The sequence below is a fragment of the Hyperolius riggenbachi genome, chromosome 4 (assembly GCF_040937935.1).
Source record: "Hyperolius riggenbachi isolate aHypRig1 chromosome 4, aHypRig1.pri, whole genome shotgun sequence".
NCBI classification, from domain to species: domain Eukaryota; kingdom Metazoa; phylum Chordata; class Amphibia; order Anura; family Hyperoliidae; genus Hyperolius; species Hyperolius riggenbachi.
Genome location: NC_090649.1, coordinates 308,781,334 through 308,802,650, shown reverse-complemented (window position 1 = coordinate 308,802,650; position 21,317 = coordinate 308,781,334). Strand labels below are relative to the sequence as shown.

Sequence of the window (21,317 nt, the reverse complement as noted above, 5' to 3'; positions counted from 1 at the left end):
ACCTACCTATTTTTTGGTGCTGTGCAATCATTCCAAATGGTGGTGGTGGTGGTGGTGGTGGGAGGGGGTTGCATCTTTACAAGTTTGCCTCAGGTAGCAAAAAGTCTAGAACCAGCCCAACAGGGCAGTTTCTAGGTTAAGTTGCACCCAGGGCGAGGGTGTAAAAAACTGTGCCCCCTTCCCCCACAACCCCCGTGGACTCATGAACCCTTACTCTTTAGGGATAGTCAAACAGCCACAGGTCACAAGTAGATCTGCCTACTTATTAGTGACCAGCCGCTCATCCAGGAGGAAGCAGGAAATCACACAGGCGAAGAGAGCCCAGAAAGCCGACTCCTCCAGGGGAGCCGCGCACTGACAGCCTGCAGTACCGCTACAGGTGTCATCACGCGGCGGCGACGTGATGATGACTTGACATCGGATGCAGGCAGCCCAGGAGGAGTCAAAGAAGGTGATCACGCTGATAATCTTCTTTCTTCTTCTATTTGGCTGCACCACGTGTCACCAGCTCCCTAGCGGTTATGTACTTCTGCCTGCACCCCCCCTTCTTCTACTTTCCGGTCTGCACCCTGGGTGGTCACCCTGCCCACACTGCCCAAGAAACGGCCCTGCGGCCCTACACAGGTATCTAGGTCAGACATTTGGAATGAAGACAGTATAAGACATAGATGATTTCGACTTTTCATGAAAGGTCTCTAGAGACCGTCACAAATTAGGAAGGCCTCAAATATCTCCCTAGAGAGATATTTAACTTGATGCTGGCCAGCTTACAGCTCTCCCTGTTGGACATCACATGGACATTATTAAAACATAATTTAAACCACTATAAAAAAAAAAGTTAAAATTCCGAAAGCATGCCTCTTTTTTGTGTAAAATGTAAGCATTAGTTTTAGCACTACATTTTCAAATGTAAAAATGTTTTTATACCTTACTTGTCTGTAACTGTATCCATACTGATGCAAGACTTTTACACTTGCTGGTTTTCTTATTCTTGTCAACTACAAGTTGAAAGCAAACTGTGGCAGAATAATGGCAGGCCCAAGGTTCGGTCCTGCGCTTGTACAGTACATAAGGGAATATGGATGAGGTGAGTGGTGATTGGTACAGCTACAAAAACAATACATGTGCAAAGTATCTCCATACTTACCCTGTTCACTGCCTCAGCCACAACCCTATTATGTGTTCTACTGTAATGCTGGTAAATGTAGCTTGGCCTCTATTGTTTTTCCTACTTTGGGTGGCACACAGTTCCTCCTGACTGACCCTCCAGCAACAACTACAGAGGGCAGTAAGCTAAACTAGCTATAGTATGCACAGGCAAGTATATATAACTCCTTAAAAGGGAATTTTATCCCCCACCTTGCATCTATACACTGTTTTATCCACTTATCAATCATGATTTTTGTTAGAATGTATCCTCTACAATTTGGGTTTAATTTGGCTTTACACCCAAGGTTATGTCCCTCATACACACCTTAAGATGTATATTGCAGTTTCCATTACCATGAGAATGAAGAAGGACAAGTTATGGGAAAATCCAACACATTTTGGCAGCTTTTGCTCTTCAGATCTACCCAAACCGGTCAAAGAAAAAACAGGAAAACTAGAGTACATTTAAAGAGAAACTGTAAGTAAGAATTGAACTTCATCCCAATCAGTAGCTGATACCCCCTTTCCCATGAGAAATCTATTCCTTTTCTCAAACAGATCATCAGGGGGCTCTGTATGGCTGATATTGTGGTGAAAACCCTCCCACAGTGTGATGTCAGCACCTCACAGCACTGAGGTCCTGACATCACACTGTGGGAGCCTTGTTGCATCATGGGAAGTAACAGCTGTTTACAGCTATTTCCAACTGACAAAAAAAGCAAGCAGCATCTCCTTCCTCTGACATCACCTGCCAGCAGTTAAAATGTTGCCATGTGATAAGTGTCACAATGTAAATCAGGGAGAGGAAAGATTTTACAATAGACCAACCCTGGCTAAATCATTTATACATAATTAGTGTAAAAATGAAGCACTTTTTTATTACATTATTGTCACTAGAGTTCTTCTTTAAACTGTTGCTTGAAGACACCTGCTAACCCAACTGCCCTTACTGCTGGAGCATTCTAATGTATCAAACTGGCCGTTGTCATGGAAGATCAGCAGTTCTCCAACATCCCAAGGTCCTGACCAAGTCCTACTTCACCCTTGACTATTCTGCACCTTACCAGCCTTTATGCTTAATGCATTAATTAAGCAAAAATAGATGCCCCCCATTAAATACATAAAAAGAGGACGTAAGTATAAACACACCTCACGAATAAACCACATAGGTTGTATAAGTCAAACATTTTTTTGAACTCCTAATGAAATTCAGAAAGGCTGGGGTAATAATAGTTTAATGAAAATAAATAAACCTAGCTATACAATCTCAAACAATGATGTTTGGTATTCAAATAGATGGATGGCATCAAGCTGACAACAGAGATAAAAATACATACCATATATACACATATTCTGAATTGTTGCATTGTTTTACTCCAATACCAAGTTGGCAGCTGATTACACACTGTATGCCCATCAGTATAATTATTCCTCTCAACAGAGGCAACAAATTACAACGTCTTTGTTAAAAAAAAAGGAAACACATACGTCAATTAAAACTTAAGCTCCATATATAACAATGAGACACAATGAATAAAAGGCTTGCAGCACTACAGAGATAAGTATGGAGTTGTATAATAACATTTGCCACATCAAATTTCTGTAAAGTTTCAGTGCCTCCTGAAGTTTTACAGCAAATCTTGGTTCAGGAACACTTTTGCAAACAAATGTAAAGGGTGTTTACCTTAGGCAGGTTTTATACCAGGCCATCGCGTTTGTGGTTCTATGCCCTGAACCACAACAAACAAAATGTCATTCATATGAAATGGTTTGCGTCGCCCAATGTCATTCAGAGAGCACGCGCAAGTGCGGGGTCACGGCCATGCCCACAAGGTCACGGGCATGTGGCACGCAGCCAGTTGCCTAGCATCCATTATGAAACTTGCAGGCTTTTTTTTTTACTAGTATATACACTGCTCAAAAAATAACGGGAACACTTAAACAACACAATAATGTAACTCATCAGTCAATCACACTTCTGTGAAATCAAACTGTCCACTTAGGTAGCGGCACTGACTGACAATCAATTTCACATGCTGTTGTGCAAATGGAACAGACAACAGGTGAAAATTATAGGCAATTAGTAAGACATCCCCAATAAAGGAGTGGTTCTGCAGGTGGTGACCACAGGTCACTTCTCAGTTACTATGCTTTCTGGCTGATGTTTTGGTCACTTTTGAATGCTGGCGGTAGAGGCCGGCACGGGTCTAATTTTTCAGACCCGCAGCCCTGCTACCCTCACCAGACCCGCAACCTGCTTTCTGGTAAATCTGGCACCCACATCTGACCCACTACCCGCACCCGACCTGCAACCCGATTAAATCAGAAAGGGTACACAACCCGCAATGCAGGTAACCCGCGAGTCCCCGACCTGATGCCCTGTGCGGGTCGCATTTTTCAGACCCGCACCCGATCTGCACCCGCAGCCCCGCTACCCACGACCCCGATTAAAAACAAAACAGGTACCCGAACCTGACCCGCAGTTTGGGTATCCCGTGGGTACCCGACCCAATGCAGGCCTCTAGCTGGAGGTGCTTTCACTCTAGTGGTAGCATGAGACAAAGTCTAAAATCCAAGTGGCTTAGGCAGTGCAGCTCATCCAGGATGGCACATCAATGCGAGCTGTAGCAAGGTTTGCGGGGTCTGTCAGCGTAGTGTCCAGAGCATGGAGGCGCTACCAGGAGACAGGCCAGTACATCAGGAGACGTGGAAGAGGCTGTAGGAGGGCAACAATCCAGCAGAAGGACCGCTACCTTTACCGTTGTGCAAGCAGGAGCACTGCCAGAGCCCTGCAAAAATGTCCTCCAGTGGGCCACAGATGTGCATGTGTCTACTCAAATGGTCAGAAACAGACTGCATTAGGGTGGTATGAGGGCCCCCACGTCCACAGGTGGGGGTTGTGTTTACAGCATGCAGGATGTTTGGCATTTGCTATAGAGCACCAAGATTGGCAAATTCGCCACTGGTGCCCTGCTCTTCACAGATGAAAGTAGGTTCACACTGATCTCATGTGGCTGGATTGTGTCGGCAGTTGCTGCAAGACGAAGACATTGATGCTATGGACTGGCCCGCCAGTTCCCCAGACCTGAATCCAATTGAGCACATCTGTGACATCATGTCTTGCTCCATCCACCAATGCCACGTTGCACCACAGACTGCCCAGGAGTTGGTGAATGCTTTACTTTTTTTTTGCTGTTTTTTACTTTTTGTATCTGGTGACAACAGGAAGCAAGTACCTACAAAAGTTACTTGCTTCCTGTAACTTTTGAAAGATGTTTTCTCCGTTATTCACACTACCAAAATGTGGTGTAATTTCTGCCCTTGGAATTATTGAAAGGGGCTTTTCTACTTCTTGTTGGTGGGTGAAAGTGAAGGGAAAATCAGACTGATGTTTCATCTTTACCCAACTAAATGAAAACAAAAAGTTTCACAGAAGTTCCCCTTTAAATATACCATACAGAGGCGTAGCAATAGGGGTTGCAGAGGTAGTGACCGCATCAGGGCCCTTGGGCCAGAGGGGCCCCAAAGGGTCCACCCTCTATCACAGTAATAGCTCTTTATTAGTCCTGTGCTGGTAGTAATCACTTCTATAGATGCTTTGAATGGTAGTAATCACTAGCAAACTGTTCTCCATCCCCTTCTTGCACCTCTGACTCTGTGGTTGTCCTTGGCAGGTTTTGGTACGCCATATCAATTGTTGTGTATAGAGTGCTGGGGGGGGGGGGGGCATGTAAAACTTGCACCGGGGCATATAGCTCCCTAGCTATGCCACTCATACCATAGCACCGATTTCTGTCTACCTCCATCTGAAACTGCATGCTATCTCTGTTTCATATCGGTTACTGAAAGATTACTCTTTTTACCAAGATAAACTAACTTTATAAGAACTCCTTTCTTGCTCTAAGTTTGGGGTAATTATTTTCCACTCCACTGAGTGAATTTACACCTTTATTTATCCTGGGATTAAAGTATCCAAATAAAACTATTTCTGCAGCTCTGTCTGACAGCGTGAAGAGTACAGTATTCTCTCTTCCTGTGAGGCTGGGCTGTATTATCCCTCTATCTCCTCTCCATATGTAATGAAAGTAATTACATAAGCAGCATGTTCCTAACCCACAACAATTAGAAAACTACTGTACACCTCCCAAAGCTTCAGAATTCATTTCCTCTGTGGTTACAACACTGTTTCAGGGCAACACGACACTACAACAGAAATTCCCACTATTTACATGACCATAGCTCAGCTCTCCCTTTTTTGTGAAATAAAAGCACTAGTTTGCTATTTTAACAATTCAGCATTCGTCACAGCACTTAAAGGATATCCAAGGTGACTTAATTTGCAAAAATGGGGGGTGGGGGGGGATTAGGTATGTATGGGCAGCAGTCCTCATGCCCACTGCTTCACCCATTCACCTCCATTGCCTCGCAAAAGCCCCATACTTCTAGCAGGTCGGCCAGATCTCGCAGGCTGGCTAAGTGCTGGCTCGGAGGCATGCATCTTTGACCACATATGACGACTCGTAGTAAGCGTACCCAGAGGGCACATCTTGAATATGGAGCGTGATGGAGGATGTGCACTGCACACCTGGCGAGAAGTGCAGGGCTTTTTTGCAAGGCAACGGAGGTGAAGGTGGGAGCAGTGGGCATGAGGACTTCTGTCCTTTGTATCTATCCTCCTTCGCATAAAAAACTTATTTTTAGATATTCCACAGTTTAATTTTATATTTAAATCTACTTTAATGCTGGGAATACACTAAGTGTTTTTCCGGCACATAGATGGCTTGATAGATAATGTCCAACAGGTCCGATTTGATTTTGATAATTTTTCTGATCTATTTCCTCATAGACGTTAATGGAAATCAATCAGAAAAATGATCGGAAAAACGGTCAGAAAGTAAATCTGCCCCAATAAAACCTCATTGTGTATTCTCAGCATACGTTTTTCTTGTTTCATTATCTCTGTTCAATAACATTAACTGCAGTATGCCAGCGAAAAAAAAATCTATGATCTTTTGAACCTTTTTATCTCTTTCCTGCTCTCAGAATCCATTTACTGCCAGGAAAGTGTTTTATGGCTGTAATTCCTTTTCAGCGATAGCTCCGCTACAGTCCGACCCAGACAGAAACCTTGCATACCTGATGTTTAACTCTGGTCTTTAGGATTTTCTGCTTTTACTTTGTAAAATTCACAGGAATCATTACGTGAATAGCACAATACATCTGTTATGTGAGTAGAACTAGTATTCATCTACTTATATATGTGTTTTTTATTTCTAGGTTAGCATGGGTGTCGCTTGTTCTTTAAAGAAAAGAGAGAAGTCAGTTAAAACAATACTCCTGGAGATTTGGTGCTGGGCTTTAAGATGGCCATACACATGCTGCTACAAATGATAGGCCAGAAACTATTTTGACTGACTTGACTACCATTTCACTGCCCCCTCCACCTCATGTTTAACCACTTGCCGACCAGTGGATTTTACACTGATCGGTGCTGCGTGGGCTCTACAGCCCGCAGCACCGATCAGGAGTCGAGCAGGGCGATCAGACTACCCCCCTTTTTTCCCCACTAGGGGGATGTCCTGCTGGGGGGGTCTGATCGCCGCCGGCCATCTGCGTTTTGCGGGGGGGGCTTCTCAAAGCCCCCCTCCGCAGCCATTTCTGCCCTCCCGCTCCTTACCTCCCTCCCTCCCTCTCTCCGTAATGCGCAGGACGGAAGGATTGAAGGATAGGCTTCAGCCTATCATATGCCAGCGATCCCCGGCCAATCAGAGGCCGGGGATCGCCGATCTGCCTGACGGCGCTGCTGCGCAGCAGCGCCGTATGATGTAAACAGCGGGGATTTCTTCCCCGCCTGTTTACATTTTGCCGGAGAGCTGCGATCGGCGGCTCTCCGGCTGTTCACGGAGACACCCTCCGTGAACTGACATGGAAAGGCCGCTCGATCGAGCGGCCGTTTCCATGGTAACCCGCAGACGACCAGTTTACGCCAATCGGCGTTAGCTGGTCGTCAAGAGGTTAACTGCACTCCAGTCACAACCACCCTCCATCAACAGGCTCCTCAGAGCTCCAGAGGTCTTCTGGGATGGTGTAGATGTCATCTGTGTACCATTCTGCCTTGAGGGTTGTGAGCGCGGCAGGTCAAGTCCTTTGAGGCACGGGGTGAAGCAACAGCAATGACGTGAAGGCAGAAGTTATTTAAACCTAGGCTATGCCAGGATGCAATTCTGTTTAGTCTATGCAGGCGCAGCATGTTCCTCGCAACTTAGACACTGAGTCCTGTTGCCAGTCAGTGCCACCAGTCTGACCCACCATTCCTGCCTGGCCATCCTGCCAGTCCTGTCACTCAATCCCATCAGTCCTGTCACTCAATCCCGTCAGTCCTGTCAGTCTGTCCCGCCTGTCCTGTCAATTCTATTCAAACCTCCCCTACACTGCAGGGTTTGCTTCCTCCTACTCTTTTCATCACCAGTTGGGGAAATCCCAGGTGTCATGACCTGGTAGCCACCAGGTAGCAAATTACCCACTAGGTGTACTGGTTATTATAAATCTGCACTATAGTGTGTAGTTGCCATTCACTGAGAAGACATAGCCCTTTTTCCTTAGCCTTCAGAGACACCATTAACCATTTCAGGATTCTGCGTACGCCCGTGAATCCTGAAGTGGTTTCCATGTCCATGTCAGTTCACGAAGGGTGTCTCCGTGAACACCCTGCGAGCCTCCGATCGCGGCTCGCAGGGTAAATGTAAACACGCGGGGAAGATCTTCCCCGCTGTTTACATACATACGGCGCTGCTGCGCAGCAGCGCCGTAGAGGAGATCGGCGATCCCCGGCCTCTGATTGGCCGGGGATCGCTGGCATCTGATAGGCTGAAGCCTATCTGAGGCTGCACAGGACGGAAATCTGTCCTGCGCCGCTCACAGGGGGAGGGCGAGGGAGGGAAGGGGAAAGATGCCAGAAAGCGCTGCGGAGGGGGGCTTTGAAGAGCCCCCCCCCCACAAGCGCGAACAGCCGGCGGCGATCAGACCCCCCCCAGCAGGACATCCCCCTAGTGGGGAAAAAAGTCTGATCGCCCTGGCTGCTATCTGATCTGTGCTGCGGGCTGAAGAGCCCCCGCAGCACAGATCAGCAAAACCACCCGAAACCCGGAAGTGGTTGATTTTCTTTTAAAGCAAACGATGCTATTAAATATAGAGTGGCCCAAAAAATGGATACAAATCTCAACAGTCATTAGCCATGTCCTTTTTTAAAACCTGAATTGTATTTTGGCAGCAACGTGTAGCATAAAGCTATGTACCCACCTGGCGATTTTTCAGACAACCGGTGATTTTTACACGTCGTGGGGTGGGAGCAGGCGCACGATTGCGAATGTCACTTAGAGTCGCGCGATAACTACAGACCGACACGGCAGATCGGATCTTTAAAGAGGAACTTCAGCCTAAACAAACATACTGTCATTAACCACTTAACAACCGCCTAACGCCGATAGGCGTCGGTGGGTCGTTAGTGGTATAGCATGGAGCGGCCTTTCCATGCCAGTTCACGGAGACTGCCTCCGTGAACAGTGTGCGAGCCGCCGATCGCGGCTCGCACGCATAACGTAAACATGCGGGGAAGGAATCCCCGCTGTTTACATCACACGGCGCTGCTGTGCAGCAGCGCCGTGACGTAGATCGGCGATCCCCGGCCTCTGATTGGCCGGGGATCGCCGGCATCTGATAGGCAGAAGCCTATCCTATCAGGCGCAGGACGGATATCCATCATGCGCCACTCAGAGGAGAAAGGAGAGGGAGGGAAAGCAGGGGAGCCCGGAAAACGCTGCGGAGGAGGGCTTTGAGGAGCCCCCCCCCGCAAATCAATAGTAGCCGGCGGCGATCAGACCCCCCCTACAGGACATCCCCCTAGTGGGGAAAAAAGGGGGGGGGGGGAGTCTGATCGCCCTGCCACATTCCTGAGCTGTAGAGCCCACGCAGCACCGATCATTACAAACTAGCGTGGTCCTTAAGTGGTTAAGTTACATTAGTTATGTTAATTAAAATAGATAGGTAATATAATCTCTTACCCACCCTGTTTTAAAAGAACAGGCAAATGTTTGATTTCATAAGGGCAGCCATCTTTTTGGTTGAAAGGAGGTGACAGGGAGCATGAGACACAGTTCCAACTGTCCTGTGTGCTGATCACCCCTCCCAGTTGCCAGGCAACGTGAATAACAGCATAGGAAATCCCATCATGCTTTGCACAGCATCAGAGAAAAAGAGCCCGGGCAGTTTTCTTTCATGGGTGGAGCTTAGCTAAAAATGCAGCTAAAAATTATGCTTTGGTAAGCAAAAAGTTCTGATGCTGTGAAACTGTTAAAGAAACACCAAGCCTTTTCAGTTCTGCTGAGTAGATTTTTAGTCCGGAGGTTCACTTTAAGATCCCTGACAACACCACGCAAATACCTCGCGCTTAACCCGCCGACAGGAAGAGGCATCGATAGCTACCGTCATCAAGGGGACGTCGCTGGACTTGTCCAGTGGTGAGCATGGATGAGCGACAGATTAAAAACGAATTAGATCCGGATTCGGATTTCATCCTCCTAATTACTACAGCTGAGCGGGTGGGAGAGGGTGGGTTAAACTTACCCTGCATTCGTCTTTTTTCATCCGTCCCACGGCACCTCCTAAACTGCGTTCCAAGCCGCGGTCACGTGACTAAAACCACTTTCTCCTTCCGTGTTGAAGGAGTAAGTGTTTGTAGTCACGTAACACGGCTTGGAACGCAGTGTGGGAGGCGTTGTGGGATGGATGAAAGAAGACACATGCTGGGTAACTTTAACCCCCCTTGCCCACCCGCTCAGCTGCAGTAATTAGGAGAATGAAATCCGAATGAAACCCATTCAGATTTCATCCATTTTTAATCCGTCGCTAATCCCTGGTGGTGAGTACACAGCTTAAGTTTCCTCTAAAGAGTAGTCGCACTATTAATGATGTCATCATGTGATCATCAGGAGAGGATTAAAGGAAATGGTGGAGGCACACCTTTGTAATCCCTGTGGACACTCTAGTCTGTGGTCTGGATGCTAATGGTGACCACTTTGAGCACCTAATATGCATAATTCAAATATGCCTTACAGCTATTCTTCTATAAATCTAGTGATAGCATGTGATGTGTATGTGCATACATTTATGGGGTCCTCTGTATAAGTCAAAATGAAAGCACTGTATTTGTTCACTTCTTACAAAACCAACAGTAAAACTTTCATCTACTGGCATAACTGAAGTAAATCAATCTTTATTTCTTTCTTAAATCTTAGCTTTTTTATATCAGAAAATGGTTCACCTTAAACCACTTGAGGACCGTGGGCTTTGGACCAGGCACTTTTTTTCCATTCAGACCACTGCAGCTTTCACGGTTTATTGCTCGCTCATACAACCTACCACCTAAATGAATTTTGGCTCCTTTTCTTGTCACTAATAAAGCTTTCTTTTGGTGCTATTTGATTGCTGCTGCGATTTTTACTTTTTATTATATTCATCAAAAAAGACATGAATTTTGTCAAAAAAAAGATTTTTTTAACTTTCTGTGCTGGCATTTTTCAAATAAAGTAAAATTTCTGTATACATGCAGCACGAAAAATGGGGACAAACATGTTTTTGATTAAAAAAAACCCATTCAGCCTATATTTATTGGTTTGGGTAAAAGTTATAGCGTTTACAAACTATGGTGCAAAAAGTGAATTTTCCCATTTTCCAGCATCTCTGACTTTTCTGACCACCTGACATGTTTCATGAGGGGCTAGAATTCCAGGATAGTATAAATACCCCCAAATGACCCCATTTTGGAAAGAAGACATCCCAAAGTATTCACTGAGAGGCATAGTGAGTTCACAGAAGATATTATTTTTTGTCACAAGTGAGCAGAAAATGACACTTTGTGACAAAAAAAAAAAGTTTCCATTTCTTCTAACTTGCGACAAAAATAAATAAATGATATTTTCCACGGACTCACCATGCCCCTCTCTGAATACCTTGAAGTGTCTACTTTCCAAAATGGGGTCATTTGTGGGGTGTGTTTACTGTCCTGACATTTTGGGGGGTGCTAAATTGTAAGCACCCCTGTAAAGCCTAAAGGTGCTCATTGGACTTTGGGCCCCTTAGCGCAGTTAGGCTGCAAAAAAGTGCCACACATGTGGTATTGCCGTACTCAGGAGAAGTAGTATAATGTGTTTTGGGGTGTATTTTTACACATACCCATGCTGGGTGGGAGAAATATCTCTGTAAATTACAATTGTTTGATTTTTTTTTTACACACAATTGTTCATTTACAGAGATATTTCTCCCACTCAGCATGGGTATGTGTAAAAATACACCCCAAAACACATTATACTACTTCTGAGTACGGCGATACCGTGTGGCACTTTTTTGCACCCTAACTGCGCTAAGGGGCCCAAAGTCCAATGAGTACCTTTAGGATTTCACAGGTCATTTTTGTTTCAAGACTACTCCTCACGGTTTAGGGCCCCTAAAATGTCAGGGCAGTATAGGAACCCCACTAATGACCCCATTTTAGAAAGAAGACACCCCAAGTTATTCCGTTAGGAGTATGGCGAGTTCATAGAAGATTTTATTTTCTGTCGCAAGTTAGCGGAAATTGATTTTAATTGTTTTTTTTCACAAAGTGTCATTTTCAGTTAATTTGTGACAAAACATAAAATCTTCTATGAACTCACCATACTCCTAACGGAATACCTTTGGGTGTCTTCTTTCTAGAATGGGGTCATTTGTGGGGTTCCTATACTGCCCTGGCATTTTAGGGGCCCTAAACCGTGAGGAGTAGTCTTGAAACCAAATGTCGCAAAACGACCTGTGAAATCCTAAAGGTACTCATTGGACTTTGGGCCCCTTAGCGTACTTAGGGTGTAAAAAAATGCCACACATGTGGTACCGCCGTACTCAGGAGAAGTAGTATAATGTGTTTTGGGGTGTATTTTTACACATACCCATGCTGGGTGGGAGAAATATCTCTGTAAATGACAGTTGTTTGATTTTTTTTTACACACAATTGTCCATTTACAGAGAGATGTCTCCCACCCAGCATGGGTATGAGTAAAAATACACCCCAAAACACATTATACTACTTCTCCTGAGTACGGCGATACCACATGTGTGATACTTTTTTTGCAGCCTAGGTGCGCTAAGGGGCCCAACGTCCTATTCACAGGTCATTTTGAGGCATTTCTTTTCTAGACTACTCCTCATGGTTTAGGGCCCCTAAAATGCCAGGGCATTATAGGAACCCCACAAGTGACCCCATTTTAGAAAGAAGACACCCCAAGGTATACCGTTAGGTGTATGGCGAGTTCATAGAAGATTTTATTTTTTGTCACAAGTTAGTGAAAAATGACACTTTGTGAAAAAAAAACAATAAAAATCAATTTCCGCTAACTTTTGACAAAAAATAAAATCTTCTATGAACTCGCCATACACCTAACAAAATACCTTGGGGTGTATTTTTTTTCTAAAATGGAGTCACTTGTGGGGTTCCTATACCGCCCTGGCATTTTACAGGCCCAAAACCGTGAGTAGTCTGGAAACCAAATGTCTCAAAATGACTGTTCAGAGGTATAGGCATCTGCAAATTTTGATGACAGGTGGTCTATGAGGGGGCGAATTTTGTGGAACCGGTCATAAGCAGGGTGGCCTTTTAGATGACAGGTTGTATTGGGCCTGATCTGATGGATAGGAGTGCTAGGGGGGTGAAGGGAGGTGATTGATGGGTGTCTCAGGGGGTGGTTATAGGGGAAAATAGATGCAATCAATGCACTGGGGAGGTGATCGGAAGGGGGTCTGAGGGGGATCTGAGGGTTTGGCCGAGTGATCAGGAGCCCACACGGGGCAAATTAGGGCCTGATCTGATGGGTAGGTGTGCTAGGGGGTGACAGGAGGGGATTGATGGGTGTCTCAAGGTGTGATTAGAGGGGGGAATAGATGAAAGCAATGCACTGGCGAGGTGATCAGGGCTGGGGTCTGAGGGCGTTCTGAGGGTGTGGGTGGGTGATTGAGTGCCCTAGGGGCAGATAGGGGTCTAATCTGATAGGTAGCAGTGACAGGGGGTGATTGATGGGTAATTAGTGGGTGTTTAGGGTAGAGAAGAGATGAAAACACTGCACTTGGGAGGTGGTCGGACGTCGGATCTGCGGGCGATCTATTGGTGTGGGTGGGTGATAAGATTACCCGCAAGGGGCAGGTTAGGGGCTGATTGATGGGTGGCAGTGACAGGCGGTGATTGATGGGTGATTGACAGGTGATTGACAGGTGATCAGGGGGATAGATGCATACAGTACACAGGGGGGGGGGTGTCTGGGGAGAATCTGAGGGGTGGGGGGTGATCAGGAGGGAGCAGGGGGCAGTTTAGGGTTAAAAAAAAATAGCGTTGACAGAAAGTGACAGGGAGTGATTGATGGGTGATTAGGGGGGTGATTGGGTGCAAACAGTGGTCTGGGTGGTGGACAGGGGGGGGGGGGCTGAGGGGTGCTGTGGGCGATCAGGGGGCAGGGGGGGGGGAATCAGTGTGCTTGGGTGCAGACTAGGGTGGCTGCAGCCTGCCCTGGTGGTCCCTCGGACACTGGGACCACCAGGGCAGAAGGCAGCCTGTATAATACACTTTGTATACATTACAAAGTGTATTATACACTTTGTATGCGGCGATCCGGGTGCTAGTAACCCGCCGGCGGATTACAGCGCGAGGGGGGCGGAGCCAGTCCCCGGCGGAGGATCGCATCACGGATGACGCGATCACTCCGCCCATGCCCCTACAAGGACCGCCGCCTCTGGGCATGAGCTGGTCCTTGCGGGATCCACTTTTCGGCCGCCCCTGTGCAGTGGGCGGTCGTTAAGTGGTTAAAGAACACTTGAGGTGAGAGTTATATGTAGGCTGTCATATTTATTTCCTTTTAAACAATACCAGTTGCCTGGCGTCCTGCTGATTATTTCATACATCAGTAGTGTCTAAATCACACACCTAAAACAAGTATGCAGCAAATGCCGTCAAACTTGAGCCAAACATCTAATCTGCATGCTTGTTCAGGGTCTGTGGCTAAAAGTATTAGGATCAGGATCAACAGAACAGCCAGGCAATATGTGTTGTTTAAAAGGAAATAAATATGACAGCCTCCATTTTCTCACTTCAGGCATCATTTAACTGTATACAAAATGACTTACTGTATATGAATTTCTAATGTGAAACAGCCTGCAAGTTATATGATAAATGTAATGGAAATCATTCATAAACACAAGACCACCACCTAGTGGACAAAATGTATAATACTTACAACATCACAATGTACTATTATCACTCTTCACCATACTTGAAATTATATATTAGTTAAAGGGAACTAAAACAAGGGAAAAGCATACTGACAAATAAGGGATGTAAAGGCTACAATATCTATTTTCCTTCAACAATGGCTGCCCTGCTGGTCTTTTGCCTCCAATACATCAAATCACTTAACCAGAATGTGTATGATAGATGCTCTGACTTAAGACACTACCACACTAACCAGATACTGGTTTCAGGTGTGTGATTCAGACACAGCAGAAGCTGAATAAATCGGCAGGAGAGCTAGGCAACTAGTATTGTTTAAAAGGAATTTAAAATGGGTGCCTCCATAATCCTCGTACTACATGGTCATTTTAACTAAAGCAAGAACTTCAAGTGACTGATGTTGCTAAGGAAGTCTTTATATGCCTAGTTATCAGACTAATTAAGCACTACTACACATTTTCATGTAATGCTTCATTCACTTGGCCATAGCTTTGTTATTTAGAGGTGGGGATGGCAAGCCTACTGTTAAGTAAATACCAGCACCGTGGACAAAATAAGTTCCCAAAAAAACTGGGGCCTGTCTATATAGCCCAAGTTCAGGCTCCCATTTTAAATATATATGCCATTAATTTTGCATTAACATGCAAAGTACAAAATTGCGTGCTTTACAAGTCATTTGGAAAACAGCTCTGTTTTAATATACAAGTAGTCCCCGGTTAACGAACGAGATACAAACTGTAGGTTCGTTCTTAACCTGAATTTGTTCAGAACCCTGTGCCATCTCTGTCCCCTGTACCTCCTCTGTGCCCCCCCCCCCCCCCCCACAACCCCCGTGCCTCCAGTGTTCTCCTCTGTGTCACCTCTGCCCCTTGTACTTGCTTATATAAGTTTAAAAGCCATTTTTTCTTTGAATTTTTTAAAATCGATTTTCTCAAAAACTACGAGTCCAATTTAAAAAAAATGTTTAACTTTCTCACAAAATCCATGCTGTTTCTATCGTAAGTCGGGGACAACCTGTACTCCAAACAAGGAGGAACTACTGTATATAATGATTAGTAATGATCTGCAGTTATTGTAGTGCAGAGCTGGCAACAATGAGTTCATGCCTCTCAGCAGCACAGAAGAGGTGGGCAGGGTCAGCTCTGTGTTCACAGTTAAAGATTCAGATAGGTGAGGATGGGATGGAAAGAGGAGTTTCATTGATTCAAAAACAGCAATTTAGTCTAACCAACCAGCATCAAACATTCACACTGAATAACAGTTTTACAAACAAAGCAACCAAACTTTGTGCATTTCAGTTTATGATATCTTACATACCATACGCAAAACAATACACAAGCCTTAATTAGGGCTTTATACGAGTCACCCTAAAATTTGGATTTCAGTGCAACACAGAAGTTCCCATGCAGTTGTGGATAGGGTAGGCATAAAGTATAACATTATGTGGTACATTATGATACTGGTATTCACTCGAGGAGGATAGTTTAGTTAAAGGTAGTCTGAAGTGAAATAAAAAATAAAAAACAGATACTCACTTAAGGAGAGGGATGGCTCTGGGTCTTACAAAGCCTTCCCGTTCTCCTGGTCTCCACGTTCCCCTGAACGCTCCCGTTAGCATTGCTCTCTTCCTTGTTGGGTGGGCTTCAGCAGTATTCGGTAGCACTCGGGCTTCCCAAGGCAGATCGCACTGTAATGAGCACGTGCGAGTGCCGTACAGAGCCGGCTGTCTTTGGGAGCCCGAGTGCTTCCGAAGACTGACAAAGTCTCCCATGGTGAGAAATTTCAATGGATGAACCTGAGAGGCAACGAGGACACTGGGAGGAGAATGGGAAGGCTCTATAGGACCAAGAGCCTTCCCTCTCATTAGGGGAGTATATGTTTTTTATTTTTAGTTAAGCTTCAGACTTGCTATGACGCCTTCACTTCGAGGGCACTTTAACATGAATATAGAAGTAAAACCAATAATAACCCTGTCAGTATTATAAACAAAAAAAAAAAAAAACTTTAAATTAAAATAAAGCAGAACTAGAAACTGTGTTATTTGTTCATTTATATGTCGGTTACCTGATGCAGATGCAAAGCAGCCTGGTATGTGTGGGGACCAGATAGTGCTGTAAACAATGTTTTCATGGCCGATAAAAGTGCACAGTGACTTCCCCACTGAGGGATCCCACTAAAAATGTAAGAGAAACATTGCTTGGTCCATTATGACAGAACAGTGACAGTAACCAATACATTTTCACAGAACCTGTATAACTCAGAAACAGATATGTGTGCTGTCTATGGATGCTTAAAGTGGACCCAAATTAAAAATACAAGATTTCAGAAATAAAATCTATTTTCTAAATTATAATAATAAATAGCATCCTTTTTTCAGCTGCATGATGACAAATATAAAATATTTTACATTTATTGGAGGAACCCCTCCCTTCCTTTCAAATTGCCGGGATTTTTCCGGCAAACTGGTAGAGTAGGTGGTGTCCGGCAATGGAGGAATTGCTAATGGCTGCCCCCAGTATAACCCTAGCTATGAAAAGAGAAGGGTGAAAAGCATGCACTGAAATGATCATAGGTTTGTAGGAGTGTTTATTTATCTTTGTATGTGTCAGAGTGGTGCAACTAAATATTTTTAATTAAAAAATGTTTGGTTTGGGTCCGCTTTAAGGTGAACCTCCAAACTAAAAATCTACTCAGCAGCACTGAAGAGGCTTGGTGTTTCTTTAACAGTTTCACAGCATCAGAACTTTGTTTTTCTTACACAAGCCTCATTTTTAGCTGCACAGAAGAAAACTGCCTGGGCATTTTTCCCCTGATACTGTGCAAAGCATGATGGGATTTCTGATGTTGTTTTCGTTCTGCTGTTTCGGTGCAAATTTTTATTTTTATTTTTTTTTATTCGAGATTTGAAGCCTAGTGCACAGCTGGGAGGGGTGATCAGGACAAAGGACAGTTGGAACTGTGTCTCATACTCCCTGTCACCTCCTTTCAACCAAAAAGATGGCTGCTTCCATGAAATCACAAACATTTGCCTGTTCTTTTAAAACAGGGTGGGTAAGAGAATACATTACCTATCTATTTTAATTAACATAACTAATGTAACTTAATGACAGTATGTTTGTTTAGGCAGAAGTTCCCCTTTAATAAAATTGACAGATTTTAATGAACACCTGAAGCTTTTCTGAATGGGTCTTTACAGTCTCTCTCCTGTTCATCATGTTAGCTCAAAAGCAAAACAAAAAAACTGAATCTGCAAATATCTTCTACAAAACAAAGCAGATAAAATGAATTGTTTCCTGTGGTTTATTATTTATATTGTTAAAGGGAAGGTTCGGGGAGGGCTGTAAAAAAATAAAAATCAAAATCCACTTACCTGGGGCTTCCTCCAGCCCGTGGCAGGCAGGAGGTGCCCTCGCCGCCGCTCCGCAGGCTCCCGGTGGCCGACCCGACCTGGCCAGGCCGGCTGCCAGGTCGGGCTCTTCTGCGCTCCACATGCCGGCACTTCTGCGTCCCACGTGAACGCGCTGACGTCATCGGACGTCCGCCGGGCTGTACTGCGCAGGCGCAGTAGTTCTGCGCCTGCGCAGTACAGCCCGGCGGACGTCCGATGACGTCAGCGCGTCCGCGTGGGACGCAGAAGTGCCGGCATTTGGAGCGCAGAAGAGCCCGACCTGGCAGCCGGCCTGGCCAGGTCGGGTCGGCCACCGGAGGCCACCGGGAGCCTGCGGAGCAGCGACGAGGGCACCTCCTGCCTGCCACGGGCTGGAGGAAGCCCCAGGTAAGTGGATTTTGATTTTTATATTTATTTACAGCCCTCCCCGAACCTTCCCTTTAAGAAAAGAAGAAAGTGAAGCCGGCACCATCCAATGCTCTTTTACACGTTTATTTGCAGACTGTCATATAGTACAAGCAATGTTTCGGAGCGATGGACATGCTCCTTTGTCAAGCTATGACAGCCTCGTTTAATGCATTAGCACAATAGTTTATACACCACACCATATTTTCAAATTCACCAATGACAGGTTGTGAAACAAAATTAGCCAATCCCCAACCGTTGTATATAACACAGACTTGATGGGGAACAGTATAACATATGTGAGGACCAATAGGATCAAGTCTACCTGCGGTATGTGTGAATTTACCCAGAGTCCTCACACAAGTTGGTGCAGCCCCCGACCCGACGTCAGAGCAGAAAGTACCACCCATCGGGCATACGGACCTGATGGGGAACTGTGCAGCGAGAGGGTGGAGCTGTAATGTCACATGGACGTTACCAGGGAGACAGTCTTGACGTGGCGGAGTAAACAGATAACTCTGTCCGCCTCCAAAAGGCAGGACGCGCACATCACTGCCTACAACAGCAAATCACAGGGACCAAAAGTTCACCAATCAACTGGCGTTGTGTCTCTATGTTAAGCAACACGATACCCGACTATACAGGTTGCTATGGGGATGTAAACTGCTGAAGGGGGGCTGCATGTGAGAACCAGGGAAATTAATACAACCACTAAAAGCGCTGACAGTGCTGGTACATCTGGACAGGATCAGATATTACATACCACTATACTATAACTAGCCAAAAGAGGTTGCATACAGTAAGGGGCCAGAGGGATCATAGAAACGGTGACAGGTCATATTCGCGATTCATACCACGAGGCTCTATAGTATCTAATGTGTGAATGCAATGTGCTTCACGGTATAACAGTTGCCTGTGTCTATCACCACCCCGTTTCAGAAGAGGAACGCTGTCAATAATTTGGCAGCGCAACTGGCTTACATTATGTTTAACAACTTAAGCCCAACTGGACGAACATTCTCATCCAGTTGGGCTGCACAAACTCCGCGGGCCGTGTGCGCTCCCGCCGCCGGCCGTTAGCCCAGCGATCAATGAATGGGATTATAGATCCTATTCATTGATCGAAGCCCCTGGCAGAGAAACCGTGGGGTTTCTCGTCCTTCTAATGCGTCCTGGAAGCCTGATCCTACGCTGTGGCCATCTCGTGGCCAAATAGTAAAACTACACCCACATCTATTTTTTATTTAACAAATGCATTATTTTACATTTAAAATTAGCTATTTACCTCCCACACCACAAATTAACCAAATACATTTTTTAATAAAAAATAAAGAAAATAAAAAAAAAAGTACAATAAAAAAAAACAAATAGTTACCTAAGGGTCTGAACTTTTTAAATAAGCATGTCAAAGGAGTATATTAATATAATTTTTTAAATTATGTGCTTGTAAATAGTGATGGACACAAATTGAAAAAATGCACCTTTATTTGCAAATAAAATATCGGCGCTATACATTGTGATAGGGACATAATTTAACCACTTCACAACTGAGGGGTTTTACCCCCTGACCACCAGAGCAATTTTCTCCTTTCAGCGCTCCATCCATTCATTCGCCTATAACTTTATCATTACTTATCACAATGAAATGAACTATATCTTGTTTTTTTCACCACCAATTAGGCTTTCTTTAGGTGGGACATTATGCCAAGAATTATTTTATTCTAAATGTGTTTTAATGGGAAAATAGGAAAACATTTGGAAGAAAAAACATTATTTTTCAGTTTTCCGCGATTATAGTTTTTAAATAATGCATGCTACTATAATTAAAATCCATGTAACTTATATGCCCATTTGTCCCAGTTATTACACCGTATAAATTATGTCCCTATCACAATGTTTGGCGCCAATATTTTGTTCAGTTTTGCATCTATCCCTAATTACAAGCCCATAATTTATAAAGTAACAGTGTTATACCCTCTTGATATAAATATTTAAAGATTTCAATCCCTAAGGTAACTATTTCAGGTTTTTTTTTTATTGTAATTTTTTTTTATTTATTTTAATATTTCAAAAAAAAAATATTGATAACAATTGGGGAGTGTGGGAGTTAATTAGTTAAAATTAATAGTAAAAATAATGTATTTGTATGTGAAAAAAATGTTTGGGTGTAGTATTAATTTTGGCCACAAGATGGCCACATTTTTTTTTAGGCGTCCTGCAAGCGTCGGAAGGACGCTTGCAGGAAGGGAGGCTGGGAAACTGAGTTTTTTCGCAATGAACGGCTGCTTCTCGTAAAAGCATGCCGATCATTGCGGGGGCAGAGATCAACGAACGGGAATGGATTTTCCCGTTCATTGCTCTCCGGGCGAGCAGGCAGCGGCGTGCACGATCGCGGGAGTGCGAGCGGGAGCGCGGACAGCGGCGGCAGCGGGTGCGTATATCTACGCTCCGGGCGGGGAAGTGAAGTCCAAAGGAGCGTAGATATACTGTACCCTGGCGGCGAAGTGGTTAAATGGTGTAATAAGCGGGACAAATGGGCAAATAAAATACATGGGTTTTAATTACAGTAGCATGTATTCATTTCAAACTATAATGGCCAAAAACTTTGAAATTCCCATTTCTTTTGTAATATTCCTGTTAAAATGGATTTAGAATAAAATAATTCTTAGCAAAATGTATCACCCAAAGAAAGCCTAATTGGTGGCGGAAAAAAACAAGATATAGACCAATTCATTGTGATGAGTAGTGATAAAGTTATTGGCAAATTAATGGGAGGTGAAAGTTGCTCAGATGCAAAAAATAAACAACCTTTCAGGCTTAATTGGTTAAATAAGGCGAAGTGACAGGCAACCGGTCGGTCCATTAGGCGTTCACGGATTACATGTAAATGAGTAGATAATCTCACTTTGAATTTTTGAGCTGTTTCTCCTACGTAGATAATGCAAATTAATATTTTTTATATTGTTGAAATGTTGTGTAAAAAGAAATGGAAGCAGGAAAGCGGTGCAGGCGACTAGTGGACAATAAAGGCGCAACCATAGATTCTAATGCATTTATCGTTAATATAACACC

At 44.5% G+C, this 21,317-nt stretch overlaps 1 protein-coding gene across 2 annotated transcripts in view; it reads right to left on the bottom strand.

The window, feature by feature from the left end:
* The window catches only part of PEX7 (peroxisomal biogenesis factor 7), a 345,856-nt gene that overhangs the window by 259,895 nt on the left and 64,644 nt on the right, over positions 1-21,317 (bottom strand). For both annotated transcript variants that reach the window (XR_011031176.1, XM_068279492.1), the window contains exon 5: positions 16,517-16,625. Coding sequence is in view for 1 of the 2 variants with exons in the window: in XM_068279492.1 (XP_068135593.1) it covers positions 16,517-16,625 (109 nt within the window). In the remaining variant the exon portion in view is untranslated. The remainder of the gene's footprint in view (positions 1-16,516; positions 16,626-21,317) is intronic.